General features: G+C 45.1%; 4 protein-coding genes across 8 annotated transcripts in view; 3 read left to right on the plus strand and 1 right to left on the minus strand.

Annotated features, from left to right (window-relative positions):
• Positions 1 to 15: 15 nt before the first annotated feature.
• LOC143215631 (tubulin epsilon chain) lies at positions 16 to 15553 on the minus strand. 4 transcript variants are annotated; one of them, XM_076437920.1, is made up of 12 exons: positions 15471 to 15553; positions 6925 to 7005; positions 6505 to 6737; positions 6315 to 6430; positions 6059 to 6247; positions 5695 to 5946; positions 5447 to 5593; positions 5216 to 5365; positions 4964 to 5138; positions 3983 to 4860; positions 3287 to 3417; positions 16 to 2127 (listed from the first exon to the last, which is right to left on the minus strand). In XM_076437920.1, the coding sequence occupies exons 2-10, from the start codon at positions 6947 to 6949 to the stop codon at positions 4714 to 4716; spliced, it is 1434 nt and encodes a 477-aa protein (XP_076294035.1). In that variant the 5' UTR covers positions 6950 to 7005; positions 15471 to 15553; the 3' UTR covers positions 16 to 2127; positions 3287 to 3417; positions 3983 to 4713. The 4 variants fall into 4 exon arrangements, with proteins under 4 accessions (XP_076294035.1, XP_076294032.1, XP_076294033.1 ...); XM_076437917.1 differs by lacking the exon at positions 15471 to 15553 and adding an exon at positions 7473 to 7654; XM_076437918.1 differs by lacking the exon at positions 15471 to 15553 and adding an exon at positions 7473 to 7580 and having other exon boundaries at positions 6925 to 7306.
• On the plus strand, positions 3342 to 6012 carry Vps60 (vacuolar protein sorting 60). The gene is made up of 4 exons (XM_076437928.1): positions 3342 to 3558; positions 3657 to 3974; positions 4063 to 4290; positions 4370 to 6012. The coding sequence occupies exons 1-4, from the start codon at positions 3490 to 3492 to the stop codon at positions 4418 to 4420; spliced, it is 666 nt and encodes a 221-aa protein (XP_076294043.1). The 5' UTR covers positions 3342 to 3489; the 3' UTR covers positions 4421 to 6012.
• Positions 7670 to 11295, plus strand: Nemp (Nuclear envelope integral membrane protein). Its single transcript, XM_076437923.1, has 7 exons — positions 7670 to 7805; positions 8248 to 8357; positions 8503 to 8725; positions 8888 to 9054; positions 9172 to 9387; positions 9532 to 9656; positions 10897 to 11295. Exons 1-7 carry the CDS (start codon positions 7712 to 7714, stop codon positions 11087 to 11089), a joined length of 1128 nt encoding a protein of 375 aa, XP_076294038.1. The 5' UTR covers positions 7670 to 7711; the 3' UTR covers positions 11090 to 11295.
• Tinc (transmembrane protein tincar) overlaps positions 14057 to 21880 on the plus strand; it is a 43028-nt gene continuing 35204 nt past the window's right edge. Inside the window, exon 1 of one of the 2 annotated variants that reach the window (XM_076437908.1) lies at positions 14057 to 17207. The gene's annotated coding sequence lies outside the window, so the exon portion shown is untranslated. The remainder of the gene's footprint in view (positions 17208 to 21880) is intronic. The other variant, XM_076437910.1, reaches the window with a different exon arrangement.

The raw sequence follows: 21880 nt of genomic DNA on the forward strand, positions 1-21880 counted from the left end.
ACCCTCCTCCAGCTCCTTCTTCTTCTTCTTCTTCTTCTGCTTTTACTTCTTCGTTTTCTTCTTTCGATTTTCTTCGATCGCGCGCCACTTGTCTTAATTCACCACGATCCCTTGTCTCCTTTATTCGTCTTTGTCGTACCGACGCAACGGTTCGCCAACCTTCGCGAATCGATTAAATAACGCCAACGATGCGTCGGTTCCGGACAATTCGGCAACGACTTTGCATTATCTCGTCGTTATCGAGCAGTCGATCGCTCGAACCCTTTCATCCTTTGCTTCCGACTCTTCCGCACGGACGAACGCGTCGATTACCGATCGGTGATCCTCGTTTCTCGCACCCTCCTCTCAGACCAACATGCTTTTCCTCTTCGAAGATCGACGGTAAGCCTTCTCGCGGCAGAATTACTACTACTACTACTATTCTCTTCAGCTATTACTACTATTGCTACTACCACTACTACTCGTACATCACTCTCGAACACAGATTTTCGGCGGAAGCAACGCGCGACTCGCTCGCGACCCTTTTGCGGAATCGGCGACGATCGTTGGTCGCTTGTCGCTCGATCGTCGAGAAACGAAACTGACGCGACCGAGACGCGATGCGATCCGATGGGATGCGATACGATGCGATGCGATGCGCGCACACGGCACGACACCGCACGACACGACACGACACCGCACGACACGGCAAGACACGAACTCACTGTTACGCGCACTGTTATGCGCGAGGATCGCGCAAATATCGCAGCCGCGATCGAACGGTAGCGTTCGTGCTCGAACGCACGATGCAGAACCCTTTTTTCGAACCACTGCTCTCCTGTGCTCGCGGATCGATTTCTCACGAACCTCGAGACTTTTCGATAAACCCGCGAGACCCCGTCGCGACTCGATTCAATTCGATTCGACTCAACCTCGATCGATCCGAGTTTGCGTCTTATCGATAACTAGCATATTTTACGCACCAGTTACGTAGACGGTGCAACACCGGTTTGTTCCACGGCACAGACCGCTCGCGATTCGTTTGCTCCGAAGCGCGTATAATACCGCGGTTTCTTTTCGAAACGATTCCGAGAGGATTCCGAGTGAGAGCGACGTGTTCCAAGCTTTCAGTTGTCCGTGCTCGATCGTGTTTGCGCAAACAGACGCGGCTGGTTGACGATCGGACGTCGAACGTTATACGTCGGACGTTGTCCGTTGACAGATCGCGGTCGCTGCGCTCGTTGCGTCCGCTGCGGTTGCTGCGCTCGACGGGGCTCTCGGTCGGAGGCCAGAAGAGCCCGATTCGACGACGCGGCTTCGTGGCTCTGCGCCGAGCGTAATACGATTCGTGCGACGTGCCGACTTTTGGAACACTGTGGCCGTGCCGCGGCCCACACCATACCAGTCGTAGCCTCTCCGCGTAGCCGTGAGCTCGGCGATCTTCGGCCCGCCGCTTCGTCCTCGTCCTCGTCCTCGTCCTCGTCGACGTCGTCGTCGCTGCTGCTGCGTCGCGCGCCGACGTAGCCCACGCACGCGCATTTCTTTTCGAGCCACCGCCACCTCCGTCGTCGTCGCTACACCCGCCACCGCCACTGCCGTTCCCGTTCCCGTTCCCGTTCCCGCCCCCGTCATCGATAACTAGCCGAAACCACTATCACCGATCCTCCTACGATCTACCGTTTATTTCCCTCCCTCCCTCTCGCTCGCTGTCTTCTTCGCAACCCCTTTTCCATTCTCTACAACGCGCTATGTTTTTTTACTGATTAAGTGATCGAGAATGTGTCACCAAATAAACTAATGATTAATCCCTTGTTTTCAATACCCGCAAGTATGCGAGAACTTCACCTCTATCATCGCCCTGCGGTTTCTTCTACAGAATCTACGCACAACATTTTGAACGTTGCACACGTTCGATCGTGCGTATCAAGGATCAATCAATTTACGTAACGAATCGTTAAACTTCGTTGCAGCCATCTACCGGTAGTATCCGGAAACTAGCGAAGCGCCACCCGAAAAACAAACAGGCACGGCCGGGAGCCTATCTTCTTTCAAATACATATCTGCTTATCGAGCATTATCGCCGACGAGATAGAAAATATAAGCTTACGTGCTCTCTGGTCGTGTTGCGGACTCGCTACTTCTCGAAACCTAAAAATGTAACGTGTATCGCATTTGATACTTGATTTGAGAACGGCAATGAGGCTCTAAATACTTCGTATATTTCGTCCGTGGCATTGCTACATTTACCACTCGAATTTCGGGCGGTACCACATGTTTTCTAGCTTGCAGAATGTAGAGCAATATCGAACGATTAATTATTTCATAGCTAACTCCTTCTATGCTCTACGACAGGCCTGGGCGCGGTTGGCTCGGGGAACACATGTTGCAGCTTCTCCTCTTCGTTTGGTCGGCAAGTCAGTCCCCACCACGGTCACTCCGACTCTTCCCTTAGCCTTAGCCTTAGCCTTAGCACGAGCACCCCCACGAAATTAAAGGAATTGGTAAATGCCGCTAGTTCCACAGCTTCGGGCAAGGGTCTTATGTGCGTGTACATGTTTACATAGTAGTGGTGAGTAACCTGCCGGTGCAGCATCGTGGGGGTGCTCGTGCTAAGGCTAAGGCTAAGGCTAAGGGAAGAGTCGGAGTGACCGTGGTGGGGACTGACTTGCCGACCAAACGAAGAGGAGAAGCTGCAACATGTGTTCCCCGAGCCAACCGCGCCCAGGCCTGCTCTACGAGTACGTGCTCACGTCCGGGATCTTTTTGCCTCCACTTTTGTCTGTATGGACAGAGACATAGACGAGTTTAGCATTGAACAGAACCTATACCTATATTTAGCGTGTTAGAAGTGAGTAGGTTCTGTTCCATGCTAAACCTGTCTATGTCTCTGGCTACACTGACAAAAGTTGTGACAGGAAAGACTCCGGATATTTACATATAATTGCATGCATTTAATAGTACCGCGTAAATACTAGAGATTATGGTTTTGAACGTGTATTAATAAATTACGTGTATATATACGTGTACACGTGTATTTAAATATACTACTCTCCTCTCCTCCAATGCGCATCCTCATTTTAGTTTGTATATGTTGTGGAACACCGATATTAATTTATGTATCGAAACTGTGATTTCACAAATTCCACGATTGTTGGTAGAACAATAAATTTAAACATATTATTTCCACGTACAACTGAATAACAAACCTAATGGAATTGAGATTGAATTGCAGTGAAATAATACATGTGTATTTAAATATACGTGAAATTGTACACGTGTATATTCAAATGTACGTGTACATACGTACCCAACGATCACCGTTGGTATGTTGGTAATCCTCTGCGAGACTTTTCTCCTGGAACAAATGTCGCTAGTATCGGCTAACTGGCGGACGACGGGTGAATCAGTTGATTTGTCATTCCGAACGTAATTGGACCCCTACGAAACGAACCGAAAGACGAAAACAATCAAAATTGTTCGCCGTTACGTTGCCGTCTTCGATTCAACAAAATGAACAGGCTATTCGGACGCGCAAAGCCTAAAGAACCACCACCGAGTCTGACAGATTGTATCGCTGGGGTAAATATTTCATTTTCCCATGATACCGTAGAGGTTAAGCTACGAATTCGACAGATTCTAAATATCATCCACTTGATCACGATCAATGTCTTCCAAAGGTTGACAGCAGAGCGGACACGACGGAGAAAAAGATAGCTAAATTAGACGCGGAACTAAAGAAATATAAAGATCAAATGGTCGCGATGAGAGAAGGTCCCGCGAAGAACGCGGTGAAGGCGAAGGCGTTACGCGTTTTGAAGCAACGTAAAATGTACGAGGCACAAGTCGATAATTTACGTCAACAGGCATTCAACATGGAACAAGCGAACTATGCGACTCAAACTTTGAAAGACACGCAGGTGACCGTGGTCGCTATGAAAGAGGGTGTTAAACAGATGCAGAAAGAATTTAAAAACATTAATATAGACAACATCGAGGTACGTACCGAAACGTTTTGTCTTGCGTTGCCTTCTTCCATTCGTCTACTACACGTTCGGTGTTCATCCGGAAACGGAAACGATGCAGGATATTCAAGACGACCTGAGCGATATGCTGGAACAAGCAGACGAGGTACAGGAAGCATTGGGTCGCAGCTACGGAATGCCGGATATAGATGAGGACGAGCTCACCGCAGAACTCGAAGCGCTCGGAGATGATTTAGCTTTAGATCAAGACACCAGTTACTTGGATGACGCTATAAAAGCGCCTACTGCCCCCGACAAAGAACCTGGTGCCAGTTCAGTCAGGAACAAGGTCTGTACTTTTGCTTCGAGAAATACTCCCGACTGCAATATCGACTCCAATATCGATATTCACGATATTTTTTTTGCAGGATGGTGTACTTGTCGATGAATTTGGCTTGCCACAGATTCCAGCCAGTTAAGCCACCGCAACCAAATATTTTCACGATCCAACAGTTTCGACAAGCTATTCAACGAATCTGCGTACAACAAACGATGTGTACGCGAATCCGTTTGCTTTTCAATGTTACCAAGTTACCGGTACGAACTTGCGCAGGCCATCGATTTAAGGATTAATATAATTTTGTTATTGTCTGTAGACAATCTATTATTTTTATTAAAACATGTTTACGTCGTATATTTGTAAATTGTAATCGCGCGATAGATTTGTGTTTCGTATTTGTTAAGCGTTTCATTGTGCCACGCTAAACCGTAATTAAATTACCTGTAGCCTAGAGACATCGATCTGCTGCTGATTTTCTAGTTCCGCATACCGCGCAATCACATTTCTAATAGACTCCTTACCGTTGAGAAAATCTGCTTCTTCGAAACCTTGCACTTGCGTGTAATGATGTACATGAGCCTGTAATATAATTCCACGATTACACGATCTTTCAAGAAAATCTACGTAACGTGCTAGTATTTACCGTATACATACATATTACATATATTTACGTATATCTCACCTTCCTTCTGTATAGCGTGTCGAACTGTTTTACGATACATTCGAACAATGACGACATCGCCGAAGAGTTTAACAGACACAAAACCGAGGCCGAATGTCCGGCCGGAGGCACGGAACACAAGCCTACTTTCATAGCTTCCCTGCTCCACGTCGTAAACTTCATTTTCTCTTGAAATCTGTGTAAACGCGCGTTAACATGTTTTATCACGAATATTTCACCGATTCAAAGAAACACACCAAACAAGATATATACCTTTCGATGTTTCGCTTTAAATCGGTCATCGAACAATTTCCTCTTGCAATATGCGCGCTACTCAGGATCGTAGATCTCGGCTGCAACGGATCTATTTGGATCAATCGATTGCTTCTTGACCACGCGTCGCTGAACAGTCCGTCTTGCAGCCTGAGATATTAACCAATAATACATCTGTTCTAATACATCTATAATGATTTGTTTTCATCAGAATTGAAACTCGATACATACTTTGCCTCTTGTTTAGCGCGCATAAAAAACGCGGGTAAAGCTATCGGACCATAGCTGCTGTATATGTAATGCAGTTTTGGATACGATACGAGATTCGTTGCTACTTCATTCATATCCACGTTTAGAGCACCAGGAAATCTAGAACCGCTGAACGCATAATTTTTCTTTTCTTTCAACGTCTTTTTACTCCGATATCGATATCAATACAAACCGAAAGTTGTTACCGTCGCTGTCGCTGTTGCTGTTACCTAGTTAAATGAAGAAGCATATTTACAACGATACTGTTCATATCTTGAAACGGACGGCAAGAAGCATTATAATTGATCTGATCCACGTTCTCTTTCTTTTTCGTTTGTAACAAGCATATGTCCATTAACGAAGTATTGTCAACAGGAAACACGCACGTTGCATGCTCTAAAAGTTCTCGCGTCGCCAATAAAGTGTTGTATGGAGCGGTAACGACATCTTGCATAAACGTTGGATACACGCAAGATACCAATCTGTAAAAAATTTCTATTGTTTACCAGTCCAAACAGATTGCAATAAATATTGCGTTTAAAATGGAACATGTTATCAGCGTCTATATGCAAAATTTTTTTTGCCAAAAAGTACCTATCTATGCTAGGATAGCAATCGGCTAACAACTTTAAGGTAGCTGTTCCTAATCCAGACCCGGTACCGCCTCCTACCGAATGTAGCACTAAGAAACCGTGTAACCTAGAACATTTTTCTACCGCACACCTAATGGTATCCTCCAATTTGTCACGGTACCTAGTACCATGGTCATGGTAGCCCATAGCCCTGAAAATTAGACGTATCATACAATTTCTGTTTCTGTTCTACGGTTGCTCTACAAACAAGCATTTACCAATTATTCGCGGATCCTGGATAATTTGTTATTATACAAGTCCGTTCGTATAGATGACGCAAGGGACCCCTTCTCACTCCTGCTATTACGTTGTCTTCCATATCGATCAGCACTGCCTGTGCACGAGAAAGAAATAGATACACTCTATCGTAAGAAAATGGTCGAGCTACTTCACAATAAATTTTGTTACCCGGGCTTTGACTTTTGCTCTTTCCAAGTCGCCGATAGTTTTGAAACAACCACCACGGGTAGTACTAGGTGTAACGAAAAAACTGTGGAATGCATCCACTAGATCGTCTGGCTTCTTAACATTATTGTGTTGGGTTTTAGGAAGTTTTATGCCAGTTGATCCAGTTTCCACACCATACTCGTGCAGAACCAACGGCCAAAATGCTGAACCGATCTGGTTTCCGCATTGTCCAACTGTAATCAATTGATTTCTAATATACCGTGGAAGGAATTTGTAACAAAGTTACTCGAACTATAGTTCTCCGGTAGCGATACAAATGAAACGATGTCAAATTAGTTTGAAGTCGATCTATTGAAAGATGGGTTACAATATGTACACGCGACAAGATTACCGTAGGTGTAATATAATACGAAAACATACCTTGCACCGTAACGAATTGACTCATCGATAACTTGGAAAGGTTTCTGCGAGATTCTCGTGCTTTTCTTAGCGTGTCGCGACCTGTGCAAAATAAACGCTTCTTTTCGAATCACACCGGGTCTCCCGCTACTTTTCAGTTCGGTCCTATTTACGTGAAGTTTGTAATCATCGAAATTCGATAACTCGATATTAGTTTTGTACGATTGTATTTATATATAATAGGGTATCGTGATCACCCTGTAAAATTGTTAGAAATTGTTATGATGTAATTGAATGAATTGAAAGTGTAACGTGTGTATTTGTGTGTATTCTGTAACTTAATTGTAAGACACGATCATCTCGTCTCGTGTCGTTTCACATCTCTCGTTCCGAGCTTCTTTGTCTGGAACAGATTGTTTTGCTTATTCCCGCCAATATCACTACCTAGTACCAGACCCCACTACCTTTTTATCATAATATGTATATGTATCACTGATAAGTATATGTATATGTATATATATATATATATATCAGTGATATGTATACAGTATACATGTAGATAACGTTACTGTTTTGGACGCTCATGCGAGAGAAAACGGCCATTATCTCAACTTTGAAGAAGATTGAACAGTGTCGACAGTGTCGACTCGCTCTGGCGGAGGATCTACGCACGAATCTCGACACTCGAATATCGAATTTCAAACAACAAAACGGCAGTTCACCGTATTGTGGTTGAATCCTTGTGTATCGTCTATTCGCGAATGTTCAGTTGATATTTAAAGTGTTTGATAGATGTATAAATAATAAAATGTGCTCGAGAGTAGGACAGGTTTCAAGTGTAATCATATTGTTACTTCTTTGTAGTTGTTCTTATACGGAATCCGCAACGACCGATGATTCAAGTAAGTCATTCTAACCTATACGTCGAACTGGAATGGGACAGATTCGCCGATTTGAAAAATTGTTCGAAGTACAGAACTCGTCGGAGCAGAATACTGTTCACGTAGCATAAATTGACTTGCACTCTCGTTATCACAGGTTTGCGTACTCATTAACACTAGATAACTAATCTACCTCTTCGTGGAAGCGACGTCATCATTATCTTTATTTTGATTCCTTTAAAATCATTTATCTAACAACACGGAGAGATAGGATACACGCATTGAAAAAGAATGTTAATTGTCAAATGTCTGTATCGTCATTTTTCGAGTACGAACAAGTACTTGCATACATATTGATATATGTATATGTTTGCGTATAGGTTCGTCTATTGTTAATGAGCATCGCGTTCGTTATTTTAATAGTAAGAAATTCAATGTTTAACATATTATTTTGATCAACCAGTACACTTTCTTAACGTGGAAGATGTTCTCGAAAACGACCAACCAGGATTGCAAATATTTTGTCACAAGGCGAACACCAAGTATTTGATACATATGTGGAAGAGCTTAACCGTAAGGAAACTTGAACTTGACTTCGAAATTAACGAACCGTTCGACGAATTTCCGAATATGTATATTAATATTAATTCAACTGCGCACTGTTGGCACTGTGTTTTTATATATGTACATATATATTATTGTTATGCATACATTGTAGATGCACTTGAGCACGAATCTAAATAATTACGATCTTTACGACGGAATATCGCCGGCGGAGGTGATCGAAAAGCACGAAAACAATCAACGATCATGGCGGTTCAATTTGTTCGGCACAAAGAAAAGTAATCGATTGAAAATAAATCCGTTCGAAGATGCATGTATAGGTGTTTACGTTCAACCTTCTAAAATGCAGAAATATATGATAAGCGTCACGCAAACACGTGAGTGTAACGATAACAACGGCGCTTGCGCGTGCACATGTGCAGCGCGTAGCCATACCATACCATACCATACCATTCCATATCATACCATGTACATATATATAATTTAATACGATACGATATAATGAAAGAATCTGATGTATTTCGGTCCCTTGTTCGTAGGTGTTGATAACTTGAAGCTATCGTTAATGATACTGGGCATTATAACGTTCTGGAGCGCGCGAAAGCTGAGCGAAAACTGGTTATTTTACTACCTATTCGGCGTTGCGCTTGGAATCACAACGTCGGTCCTGATGCTAGTCTATATCGTTATGAAACTTATGCCAAAGGTAAAAGCGATAATGGCTGATGGTTTTTGTCTCTCCTCTTCGAAGATTGCGTTTCGTAATGTTTGAAAATTGTTGCGTATGATGGGGCACACTAACGCAATTACGATATCGTTAAAGGGCAAAACGATGTACTTGATGGTAGCCACCGGTTGGACGATGAGCTTTTATTTGATTCGAGTGTTATGGGACAACGCGCAACTGATCTTTGTACAATACAGAGAATGGCTGATCTGGTACATCTTAACGATGTCTCTTATCGTCCTTGTATTTATCTATCGTTTCGGTCCAGTTACAAATCCGAAAACGAAAAAGCTTATCGAATGGTCTCTACAGGTCTGTAACGTTGCATTTCCATCGGATGACGCGCGATCTAATATAATCGTTCAACGATCGCTCGATAATCGACTGATCGATTCATTACCGATGATGCGAATCCGAAAGATATCATTTAATCGATAACCCGTTCTGTTTATTTAGATAGCAGGCTTGATCGCAATATATTACAGCAGTTATTTCCGTGAGGCAACGTTTTTCTGTTGCTTCCTAACTGTCCTTCTTTATTATTTTCCGGTCGCTATAGTTCGCAAGGGAAGGAGTTATTGGTAAGTTGTACGCGTCGACGCGGTTCCGCCGTGTTCTCCCTTTCGAATAGTTCGGCCGTTTTTGTATACAACTATTACATATCAATAAAAATCGGTGCTACGATGCCCGTCTCGTTACATCTTGTATTATTTTACTTTTATATCACTGCGGATCAAATGGAAATAAATCTGTTGCGCAATCTAATCACATCGTACGCGTTCCATTTAATATTACGGGAAACGAACCTCCCCTGTTTGTGTCGAGTTCTCGGAGGCGGTCCCAGAGGCAAACCGGGAAATTGGTCAAGTAGAGAAATTAATAAAATATAAGAATAGACCGGACACACCATCGAATACAGTTATCACTTACTAATGTAATCGAAATTGCTTCAAACTTTAAACGTCTCTCAATGTCACATAATTCTGTTAATCGATATTCTACGCGTACCACATAGATCGGTCGCGATCTTGAGAGATTAAACAGTAAACATTCATGTATACAATATGTATACCTCAATTGCGATTTTAGTAACGGTTGTATACACGTATTAAGAGCAGCAAAAGCAGGGTGAGTCCGAAGAAACAGAACACCTAAACATCTCTGTTACTTTTCGTTGTACAAAAAAACTTCTTAGGACAAAGTTACACTGTTTGAAGGGCCACATGCAACGGTGTAAGGGAAAAATTTTCAAGCTAATTTTTTTACAAGATTTCAAGGTCATCGATATCTTTTTAATGGAATGAGGTATTTTTTAATACATCAATCGATGCAGCTGGACATTCGTTATAAAAAAGTACTAACCTGTGTATGTCGAAAAGTTAGAACTTGACGAGATATTTCGATTTAGATAACTCTAAAACACCATTACTCGTACTAAGACGTTATCGTTTACTTACTAGTGTAACTACAAACTTTTCGACATACATAGGTTAGTACTTTTTTATAACGAATGTCCAGCTGCATCGATTGATGTATTAAAAAATACCTCATTCCATTTAAAAAAATATCGATGACCTTGAAATCTTGTAAAAAAAATTACCTTGAAAATTTTTCCCTTACACCGTTGCATGTGGCCCTTCAAACAGTGTAACTTTGTCCTAAGTTTTTTTGTACAACGAAAAGTAACGGAGATATTTAGGTGTTCTGTTTCTTCGGACTCACCCTGTATACTTTAGCAGTAGTGGTGATGGTGGTAGTAGTAGTAGTACTAGTAGTAGCAGTAGTAGCGCATATTACATGTATGCTTGTGTTTGTGATCAGGAAGAATATGTTTCCTGAAAGGCGAAAATTATTAACGGATGATCAGTACCGTAAAGAAGGTGTAAGAGAAACGAACAAAGCACTGATCGAACTGAAACAATACTGCTCTAGTCCCGAATGTAATACTTGGAAGACCGTTTTGAGGCTAAAGGATCCTCTCAGGTTAATATGCGGGAGAATCTCAAAGCGTTGAATTACGACGGATCGAAACGGCGGATCGGTGACGCAAATTCTTCGATACAAATTCGCGTTGTTTTAGGTTTGCCAAGTTTATGGAAGGTGAATCGCATTTATCGGACGACGAGTCACGAGAACACGACGCCGAGATCACGAGGATCATAGAAGAATGCGAATATACCGACGATGAGGAAGACTTCTAACGATAACGATATTTTCGATCAGAGTCTGTTCACGATCGAGATCCAGCAGCTATAATTCAACGATAATCTGCACGAATCTGTATAGAATAATTAATCTCATTGCGCAAACGCGTGTTTCTTTTTTTTTTGGTAAAATAGAAGCGACAACGCAAGTACCACCGCGCGCATGGTTTTCATAATCATGGAACTTTTCATTTGTAAAAAGTTTAAATACAAGTACATATACATTTTGTAAAGAAAATCTAATCTATTGTCGATTCGATGCGTTCAGTTTCGGTTTCGGACGGTGTTTTTATTTCTGGAACGAAAGCGATTATGGGAATGCGAACGCGCCAATGGAAAATAAAGGAGAGGACATTTATGAAGCTGCGGAGCAGCAGCCCAAGCGAGATAGGGAAAGAATAAGGAAAGCTTTGTTCGAGGAACAGAATGTGGGTCAGTAGTAATCATCGGAATCCTCTCTTTCGCCTCTTCTTGCTCGATATACAGAGTAGAATCAGGACACCGTAGTGTCGCGCGAGCAGTTTGTTTTCTTTCGAACGCTTTTCATGTTCTCACCGTTTCGGGGCGAAGCTCGCGAGTTTGCAATTGCAACGGCTGGTTCGCCGCACGGTTGCTTTGTTACCTGCCTCGCAAACGGCTTGGCTGTGCTGGAAAAGCTGACGCGTTTCGCGTCGCCTCGCACGAATTTACGCTTACGTGGGATTACAAAAGATTTCGCATTTCGTCGTATGCTCGGTTTACGCTTCTTGTCGCCCGCATGCCCGCTCTTCGTTTCGTCGGTTCCTGGCTTCCACGCTTCCTCGCTTCCGTAAAACGTCCCGATACCGCTCGATTCCGATCAGAAGAGATTGCAGACGGAAGATGCGCCGAGTTGGTTCGCGCGTATACCACCGGTATCGGCCTGTCGAACGAACGTCGTCGAACGCGTTTGCTTTCACCGATCTTGAGAAAATTGTCATCAGCCGGCAAACAACGCCAACAGCAGGTGGTCGTCGATCGGACACCTTGCAAAAAGCTTCGATATCAACGATCTGGGCGTATACGAGCGGTTTCGGTGCACTCGCTCGATCGATCATATTGGATTACAAACTGCTATGGAACGGCCATAAATTATCTGTTATAAGCCACGAGCTACGGTAACGCAGGAGGGACATTGCGAATATCGATTTTTCGTTCGGCGTTGTTTACCGATCGAACGTCACTGTTTTCTTTTTCGCCACAAGTATTTATGTATTTACGTATTTTTCGGTTGAAATCGATTGCACCGATGAACAGATTATAGTCGCCGGAATATCGATGAAATATCTTGCGAGAGTAATTCAGAGCTAGTCGAGTAAATTGTATTTGGTCGGGTGGCTCGAGGAAGCCACGTGATCGGCAGGTGGGATTGGTGGCGGTCCAAAGGGCAGAAGCAAGATCAATAAGAAAAAGACTGGTTTTCCGTGATGCATGGCGCACCTGCTCTTCCAAGCGATACGGACGGAGGAGAATGGAGAGTGGAGAGCGGATAACAGAGACCAAAACCGATCTTGCTCGTGCTTCTTTGCTTAAAAACACGCGTGAAATGCTCGATCCTTTTCTGATAGGAATATTTTTGACCGGACCACGGGTATTCCTATCTATCATAAACTTCGCGCGTTTACTTTTCGTTCGTTCTCGACGCGCAAGCTTCTTCTGTTCGTCCGAAGTACATACTTTCTTACCGAAACACGTTTTGATTCTCATTGGTGCGGTGGTACGACAACGACAAGAGAAAAAGCTCTGGCGTCGCGTGTGAAGACTCTCCGGACTCCGGAGGCCACTCGAGTCTCGAGTCTCGAAGCGACCGTAGGGACCGAGCAAGGTCCCAACGCGTGCCATCTGCCGACTAGTTGTTCGGGGGCCAGTCGGCTGCTCCTTGCTTTCTACCTCCCGAACTTCTACCAAGAAATAGCTCAAATATAGAGATCCCTATTTCACGTGTATACGAGTATTTAAAAGTACGTAAAATTATATAATATTAAGAGTATATGTGTGTATAAAATAGATACAAAAATTAATTTGAAAACCAGTCCCATGAAAAAAAAATGTAATCAACTAACCCTCTAGTTGACTAGAGAAGAATCTGATATGTTTTAATGTTCTGACAATAAACGACTTCTTTTGGGATAAGAATATTCTTAGCGGTTGGAAACCGCCATTCCGGAGCACCTACTGTTGCTGATATGTTTTAAAATTTCTAGCCGATTCTCTACAATCCTCAGATGGCTAAGCTTTCCGCGTTTTTCGTTTGTAATTGCAGGCTTCGAATTGTAATTAAATCTCAAATGTCTGCTTAAAGACTCGGCAATACCAATATATTATATCAATTCTATTATTATTTAATCGGATGCATTGATGCACGTGAAATAGGACACGTGTGTTATACACTTTCAAAACCACTATACATATCTCTATCAAAAACCGTCTACTTTGCTTTCTCTCTCCCTCTTTCTCCCTTTCTCATTTTAGATTCTAATAGGAGAATGGTCAGCTATGAATAAACAAGTCACCTATGAAACGTTAAGCCTGTTAGAGACAACAGTAATCGCTAGCAGAGACAATACTATCGGTAACCCGTGCAATTTGTCATTACTAGATATGTAATCGATATACGCGATTCGGCTTTCCCTAATCCTTACGATTCGATGGGAACACGATTGGTGTTGAGCTACCGCGGTTAAGGCCAATGCTGTGATACTGTAATCGATAAACTAGGAGATGAACGTCGTAGAAAGATAGAAAGGGCGCGTGGGGGGGGGGGTTGAACAGAGGAGATAGAGAAATAGAGAGACAGAGATGAAAACACGTTTGCCGGGTCTGGGTTAACGAAGGGAGACAGACGCTAACCGAGGAAGAGAGAGGAAGAAGCATCGTCGAGGTTAGGGGTCACCGATCTCGCCGGTCGGATTCACAACCGAGTCTCTCTCTCACGATTCCGATCCTCGTTATCGCACAATTACTTTCTTGCCTTCGAGCAGCGACGTTTGTCCATAATCTCCTGGACGCTTTAATGGCTCTTTCAAAATCTGAATGAACGTACCCACGTACATATGTATATTAAATAATTTTTCGCTGAAGAGATAGCCGCGACAAACGGGATTAACTCCCAATTGCTTAACCATTCGGTTTGCGTAAAGTCTCGACGCTTCGGAACAGAACCCTAATCTAGTCCGATTTCGTAATCCGAAGCCGAAGAGTCGTATGTACGCAAGTTCGTAACGAGTACAACTCTTTCGAAACGCTTTTAACGAGCAAGGTCGTTGAGTTTCCAAGCATCGGGTTCCTCATCGTTTCTTCTCTCCCGAAACGTTTCACGTGACGTCTCGAACTATCCCTCCAACCGATGCTACAAGTATCCGATCTAGCAATCCATTAAAATTTTAGCACATTCAGAAGTTTCCGGGTGTAACAATGTAGGACATATAGGTCGTTGCATTTGTTTTGACATCCAGGTACAATATTATCAAGTCAAAAATATATATTGATTTTTAGTAATTAAATTAAGGTGACCTCGAGATTTTTTGTATTGAGATTTGTAGACCGCTAAACGTTGATTAACTTTTGTTTAAAACATTTTGTCTCATTATCGCAACTGTTCGAAAAATCTTGTTCAGTTTTAAAATAAACAATAATCCATAATGGTATTCATAAAATGTTCATTTTTAAATGCTTGTTCTAATTATAATTTTCATTACATTTCATTGATATCGACATTTTCGGCATTGCTGAATATTTAGAAAGTAATGTATAGATGCATTAACCGGAAGCGTCATTCATTTACTCATTGTCAGTTTCTGCCGAATTGATTAAATATATAGCTGCTGCATCATTAGCAATGATAAAAAGATTGACGTGTCTACACGAGGTGCCTTTAAAAATGGCTTTTAGAAAATTGATAAATAAAGCAGTGCGCGTGGAGTTAAACATCGTCAAATATAATTATAAAAATGATTCGCCCTGTTCGAGAGTTAAATACCGACATGCGACAAGTCATTTTTTACGAAATGAACTGCTAGATCGGCCGTCCGTACCATAGTGCGATGGTGCAAGCTAGAGCAAACCTTGTTAGAGTTAGAAATAGATAGCTTTGGGGTGAACACACCCTATCGGGGATAATTTAATAACCGATCTGTCGAACCGGAATCGGAAAATGTTGCGGTTGGTACATACATATATCGTAGAATTTAATCGATATTCGATCAGCCACAGCGTATCCTGTTCAATTCTGGTCCGTTCCGTTCCGTTCCGTTCCGTGATGTCGTTAGCCAACAAAATACGTATACTGTCCACGCGCACCTTATTAAGAGACACCGCGCCGCAACGTTAATTCTGATTTTACGGAACTCGCGTATTCCCGCGTGCTGCGAATGCAACGAGCCTAACGAGCGCAGCGAACGCGACTGTGTATGTACATACCTTGTTCCGCGCGAATAAGGAGTCGTAGGTGGTCCGACGGTGACTCGCGAACCACTGTACACAAAACTGATCCGGAAAGATGGTCGTCAAAGGAAAAAATATTACGAGGGACTCATCGATGAAAAAAAAAACGTGGCAACATTGAAAACAATATCGCGAAAACAATATACAACTGTACATATGTACCGTGTTTACAAACACTACCGTGCGCCTACGCGTAGCGGGTGAAGGCGAGAGCCGTGGCATTCGTAATTCCCCTTCCATCTCGTTTTCTTTCTCTCTCTCTCTCTGCAACGTCGGAACTCCCAAATTGAAAAAGTTGAAGCCAAACGATATCATGCAGTCGAGAATGTCGGGAATAGTTCGTCGAGGAAAGTACGCTGATTTCGGTTGTTTCTACGAGTGTGCGTGCAGCTTTTGATTCGTGAAACCTGTAAATCGTGTGTGTGTGTGTAAAGTAGCTCCCTTATGAAAATGACAAGATGGCTAGTTGTGAAATGGAAAATGATTCTAATTTTGGGGAGGAAGAATGCCGATAAAATAGTTGAAGCGGTGGTTGCCAGGGTGCGTCGAGAGAACCCCCTGTGAGGAAGATGTGCGATATGTAGTCGGTGTCGGTGTCGGTGGCCGACAGTGGCCGACGCGACGGTCGCCGGCGACCGGCAGCCGACAGCCGCTAGCCGACCAATGAGAGACGCGAGGGCGCGGGTGCGCGTTTTGCTCGAGCTGCCGCCACCACCGTCACCACCGCCACCATCGTTGTGCCGGGCCGGGTTCCTCAGAACCACTCAGAACGAGCGTGAACGTGTAACACGTAAGATCGTGCTCGTACTCGTACTTATATTCGTACTCGTGTTGTGTTGTGCAGTGCCGAAGCCGTGTCGCCGTTCCGTTCCTTTCCGTTTCGTTTCGTTCCCCGTTCCGTTCCGTTCTGTTCTACCTGATTTACGACGCGAAATATCGTGTCGCCCGTTTCTCGTTTACGGTTTCCGTCTGGCGATTCGGACGTGGACGGGGTCCGAGTCGGCGACAACTGTTGGTGGCCGGTGTCGCGAACGTTTCGCGAATGCCCGTCCCTGTTGTCGCGCGAATCTCGATCGGAGGTCTCGCTCAGGACTCGCACGGTGTTGCGTCAAGTTGCGAAACGCTTTCGAGCGGTAGCTCGACGAGATCGGTCATGATAGATCGCATCGAGTCGCCAGGAATCAGGGGACACGGAAAATTTGGACCGTGCCTTCCGGACGTCGTCGCTGGTGCCGACATACGATCGGAAATCCGTGCGACATAAATATACACGTTCGGACCGATTCCAGCGTTATTATTCCGGCTCTAGTGCCACTCTCGTCCGAAGAAATTGCAAGCCATCGACGATGATACGCGGAGCACGGGGTAGTACTTAGGCCTCTGCGAATTCTGCTGCACCGAGGACCCTTCGGATCCCCCGAGGACACCTATAGTTTTCATCGTTTGGTTCGAACTCGAACCGCTCAGGTGAGACTCGTCGACTTTTATCATTAGACGTATTTTGATGTCGACCACGGTGCATATGGGGCTTGCGTTCCAGCTCCTTCGAGAACGCAAGTTGCTTGAAAGCACCTTTCTCTATATGTACGTAAATACATAGATTGATCTCATCGTCGGGGTGTTCCATTATGATTAAATACGAGTCGAGCAACATTTCGGGACAAAGCGCGGTGCTACATATGTATGTGGGTACTTTTGGTGCCACTGACAACGAGATCCAAACCCCTTTCATCGATTTTCGTCTCGATTTATCCGGAAGGGTTTCCAATGTTTCCATCCGTTCTTTTTCTCGTAAACGTTTATACGAACAGACTTTTTCCGTAGAGGTTATGCGTGAAAATTAGTATTACATATGTAAATAGTTCAAAAGTCCGTCTCTGCGGATCGTTCGTCACGCGTGTTCCAGCAGACGCGTGGCCGTCGCTTAACCTATGCTCGGTTTTCATCGATCGGCCCGCGACCAATCGCAACCGCGCACTTAACCGGTTCGCTTCAGGTGTTGACGAACGACGCATCGGAACGCAACGAAATGCAACGGAACCGGTGCACTTGTGCATCGAAGGCTGATAATTGGCATTGTCTACTCCCGTGAAAGTCAGCCTACCGTCAAGTCCTCTCGCTTCATTCATCGTTACCGTGTTGCGTAATAATTGTTGGTGCTGCTGGCGTTGCGCTACTACATACTGACACGTGCCTCGGGGCTCGGGGCTCTAGCGATTCACGCTTCTCGCTTCTCGCTCTTCGCTACTTGGAACTCGTTCGCTAAACCCGGGAATCGGAATACTTTTTCGGAATAGATTTCACAGTGCATCTCCAGTTTTAGAGAAATCTCTAGGCACGGTGCGATGGATTAGTCCGATCGGCAGCTACGCGTGTCACGGCCGATCGCGAACCTGTCTTCGTAGAAGGTAGAAGGACACTTGGTGGTTAAGCGAGCAGCGGCCGGCCGCGAGTTTCCTATTATATGGGTCGAGGATTCTTCAAGAAATGTAGCTGCAAGTTTCGCGAGGCTAGGCGACATCGATCGAGGCTGGTCGATGGAGACGACACGACGCGATGTCGCTCGAATAGCCACTCGATCCGATCCGATCCGATTTCTTGAAGTAATCTTCGGAGAATATGGCCAGCTTGGTCGCAGATACCATGCGACTTATGTCGCTTGGTTTACCGATCCTCTTGGAAACTGACTGACTAGTGGTGGATTTCTATCTGTCGGAAGAAACGATCGGAAAAAGACGCTCGTTTTCTTGTCGTTCCTCGAAAACCGGATGCTGCATGGTTGCACATTCGTCGGACCGTTGGAGAGGAGCAACCTTCGGGGTTATTTTTGTCGTTTCGTTCACCCTCGCCGTGCCGAGAGGAACGAAAAGGGATACTCGGGGAGAGTTGCTCTCCTTTTCGGATAAATTTATCGCCGGATCTCGAAGAAAGTCGAGACATTGAAAACCGCGTTGCGTTGCGTAGCGTCGGAGGAAGCGCTTTTACCATGGTAATCGACGTATGTGTACCGAATACGTATGTACACAGGTCGGAGGCGTTGCAAACGAGTCGCGGTGGTAGATATACGCGCCAACAGAAAGAACGAAAAGCCGGTCTTGGATGGAACACCTGCTCCACAGGTATGCGATCCTTTCCTTTCTACTCTCGTCCGTGCTACCTCCGCTGCTCGCTTGGATTTTTCGCCGTGGTTCGTGGTTCGTGGCTCGTAGCTCCTCGACCATCAAACATTCACGAAATGAAATCGTTCCAACGCAGTACGCGAGAAGCGTCTCGACTAGCGACCTTAGTTGGCGTTCATGTAGTATCTAGATGTTCGTAGTACATATGTATGTACAACTAGAGTTCGCGCCTCGAAACACAATGTTTCGTCTTCTCGGGGCGATTGTTCGAATAGCAGCGGTCGGTACTCGCCACGCCCACGCTCTCGTTCTCGCTCTCGTCCTCGTCGCCGTCCTCATACTTTTACTCTTACTCTTACCACCTCTGATCGTACCTTCAGTTCAGTCCACACAGCAATGGCGCTGGAAAAACCGAGATCGTTCATCTTTCCGAAAATCGAGTCTCTCCCGCGCTTGGGCAGCGACGGGCAACTTTGTTCTTGCCATTGCGGACCGCTTTCTCGTTCTATCGTCGCTGGCAGGTACGGAGCGTAGACGTAGACGGTAACCCGATAGTCAAAACCCGGCTCTGCACGCTTTGGGGCCTGCGGCACGTTGCCCCGTCGGGATCCATTGTTTCTCAGCAGTTTATCGTAACTCAACACTTATCGTCGTGCATCCTATGCCACGCTGGTTTCGCGTTCTCGGTAACCGGCCGCGGCCTGCTCGTTCGCCTCCTCTCTTCTTCTTCTTCTTCTTCGACGTCCCTGTCCCGTTTTCGCCTGCTCCCCTCGAACACGCGTAGGGTGGTTGACCAGCAGAGAGAAACAGAGATGGAAACAACAATGGGTGTCGCGAACGAGCCGTGCGAATCCTGCCTGTCAAACTTCGAACGCGGACGGTCGATAAGGGTTAACGCGAAAAGTTGCGTGCTGACCTGCAACGCTATTTCCAACCGATCGATAAGGAACGCCTCCTGGTCTACACCGACCGAAGAATAGCTCGCGGCTCTGCTCGGGGCTACTGACACGAATTATACATACCTCCGACACAGTCTCGTGGAGAATACGCGGAAAAACCACTTCCCTCGTGCGATCACGATCGAATAGATTTTACGATCGCGCGCTACAAGCTCTTTCGTATGAATTGTTGCATTTATTCTTCGAATAGGACATTTTCAAAGCTCGCACAAGGTTGTTATCCGTGGAAACCGTGTCTCCGTGCCACCTCCGTTTCTCTGTGGACCTGGGGATAAGTTATGTCAACGATTAACCGAAACGAACGTGATTCCTCGGACCAGCCGTCGACATTCGAGGTGGATCACAGTGGTCCGGTGCGACGCGGCGGCCGATCTAGCGGTTCATTAACCCTCGGACAGTGGACCATTCTTGCAATTACATATATGTACATATTGATAACTAATAATGTTTAGGAATTCACTGCTTGATTCCTCAATTTTTTGAAACTTACTTTTTCTTCATTTTTCATTATTTTTTTATGGAACTTTCACCAACTATTTGTGGCATTTTTTTTATTAAAAAAAGGCACTAGACACGATATAATTTCAACTGTATTTAGTGGTTTAATTGACGATGAAAGTTTCGGGCGCAAGGAAGGACTGTGTCTCTCTTTACACGTGCTGTCCTTTTCTACGCTCGGCTCGGTCTTTGAAGCTGAAAAAAATAGTGTCTACATATCAACTAACTGTGCAAACGAACCTTCCCGAAGCTCTTGGCCAGATCTGGGCGTATTTAAATAAAAAAAAAGATACCGATATGAAACAAGTGATATTTTACCAGAGGAATTGGTGAATCGGGCGCCCGGACCACTGTGCGGACGACCACGCTACGCCGCGCCGAGCATGAGCGTCGCGATATGTGTACATGTATCGCGGATATCTTTATCGCGAGATGCGAAAAGCCGGTTTGTGTCGATGGAGCGAAGCTTCCGTCGTTGATCGTCAGTTGGCGGGAATCTTCTCCTCGACCGGGCAATAACGGTGCGCGACTACCAACACAGAGCCACATTTCGAACGTGAAATAACTCCTCTGAATGGTTTACTTGCGTTCACGTTTTCGGGCTGTAGGTACATACCGTCGTTACCAGCGTCGAGAGCAAGACAAAGGACGGTCTCGAGTCTCTCGACGCGTTTCCGCGTGGTCGAGCAGTTAGCTATAATCGTACGAGAACTTGACAGTGACGCGAGAATGTGGGTCAAGGGGCGAGGTGGCTCCGATGTTTACCGTCGTCTCGCTCAAAGGAACTAATTTCCTGCAAATTACACGTCAGTTCCCCCTGTCTCCTTTGGTTCCTGGAGACGCTGAACCGCAAAGCCTGTAATCTCCCTACGACGCGACGCGACGTCGCGGTGGATCTCTCCTCTTCGCTTACCCCTTTGTTCGCGCGTGCTTTTTTCTCTTCTCTCGTCGCATTCTTCGCTTCTCTGCTCTTTTCTCGTCTCTTCTCTCTGCCGTTCTGTTCTCTTCGCCCCGATGATGCGATCGACGCGCAACGGTTCCTCCAGGATCTCGCGAGTTTCTGGAAACGAGAAATTCGAATCGATATCTCGTCGTCCCAGCGAAATTTCTTATTTCCATGGGTAATGGGCGTGCGTTGCGCGTGCACGTTGTTGCGTTTCCAACCCACTTGCACGCGATCCGTATCGAATTTCTCTACGCGCGTAGTTTCGCGTCGCTAATAATCGCCGCACGGTTCGACAGATTCATATTGTTTGGGACGCGACCGTTCGAAAGAGCAGCTCCACGCTTCTACAGTCGATGGTTTATCGGTGTTTACCGCGTCACTCTACCCTAACTGTCGCTGCGCCGCGCCGTCGCGCCTCCGTGCGCGTAGGTACTCGTCGAGTTTATCTAATGAGATTTACCGATATCCAATTACCTAAAGTGCTTTCCCGATTCCCGCTCGCTCCGACCCCTATCAATCGAATATCCCTTTGGTCGGCGGTCGGGTCGGTTTCGATGCCAGGCGTATTTAGTTTCGCGAATTAATTTACCGTGAACGCACCCCGGCCGGTGAGACGCG

The sequence above is a fragment of the Lasioglossum baleicum genome, chromosome 14 (genome assembly GCF_051020765.1).
Source record: "Lasioglossum baleicum chromosome 14, iyLasBale1, whole genome shotgun sequence".
NCBI lineage: Eukaryota > Metazoa > Arthropoda > Insecta > Hymenoptera > Halictidae > Lasioglossum > Lasioglossum baleicum.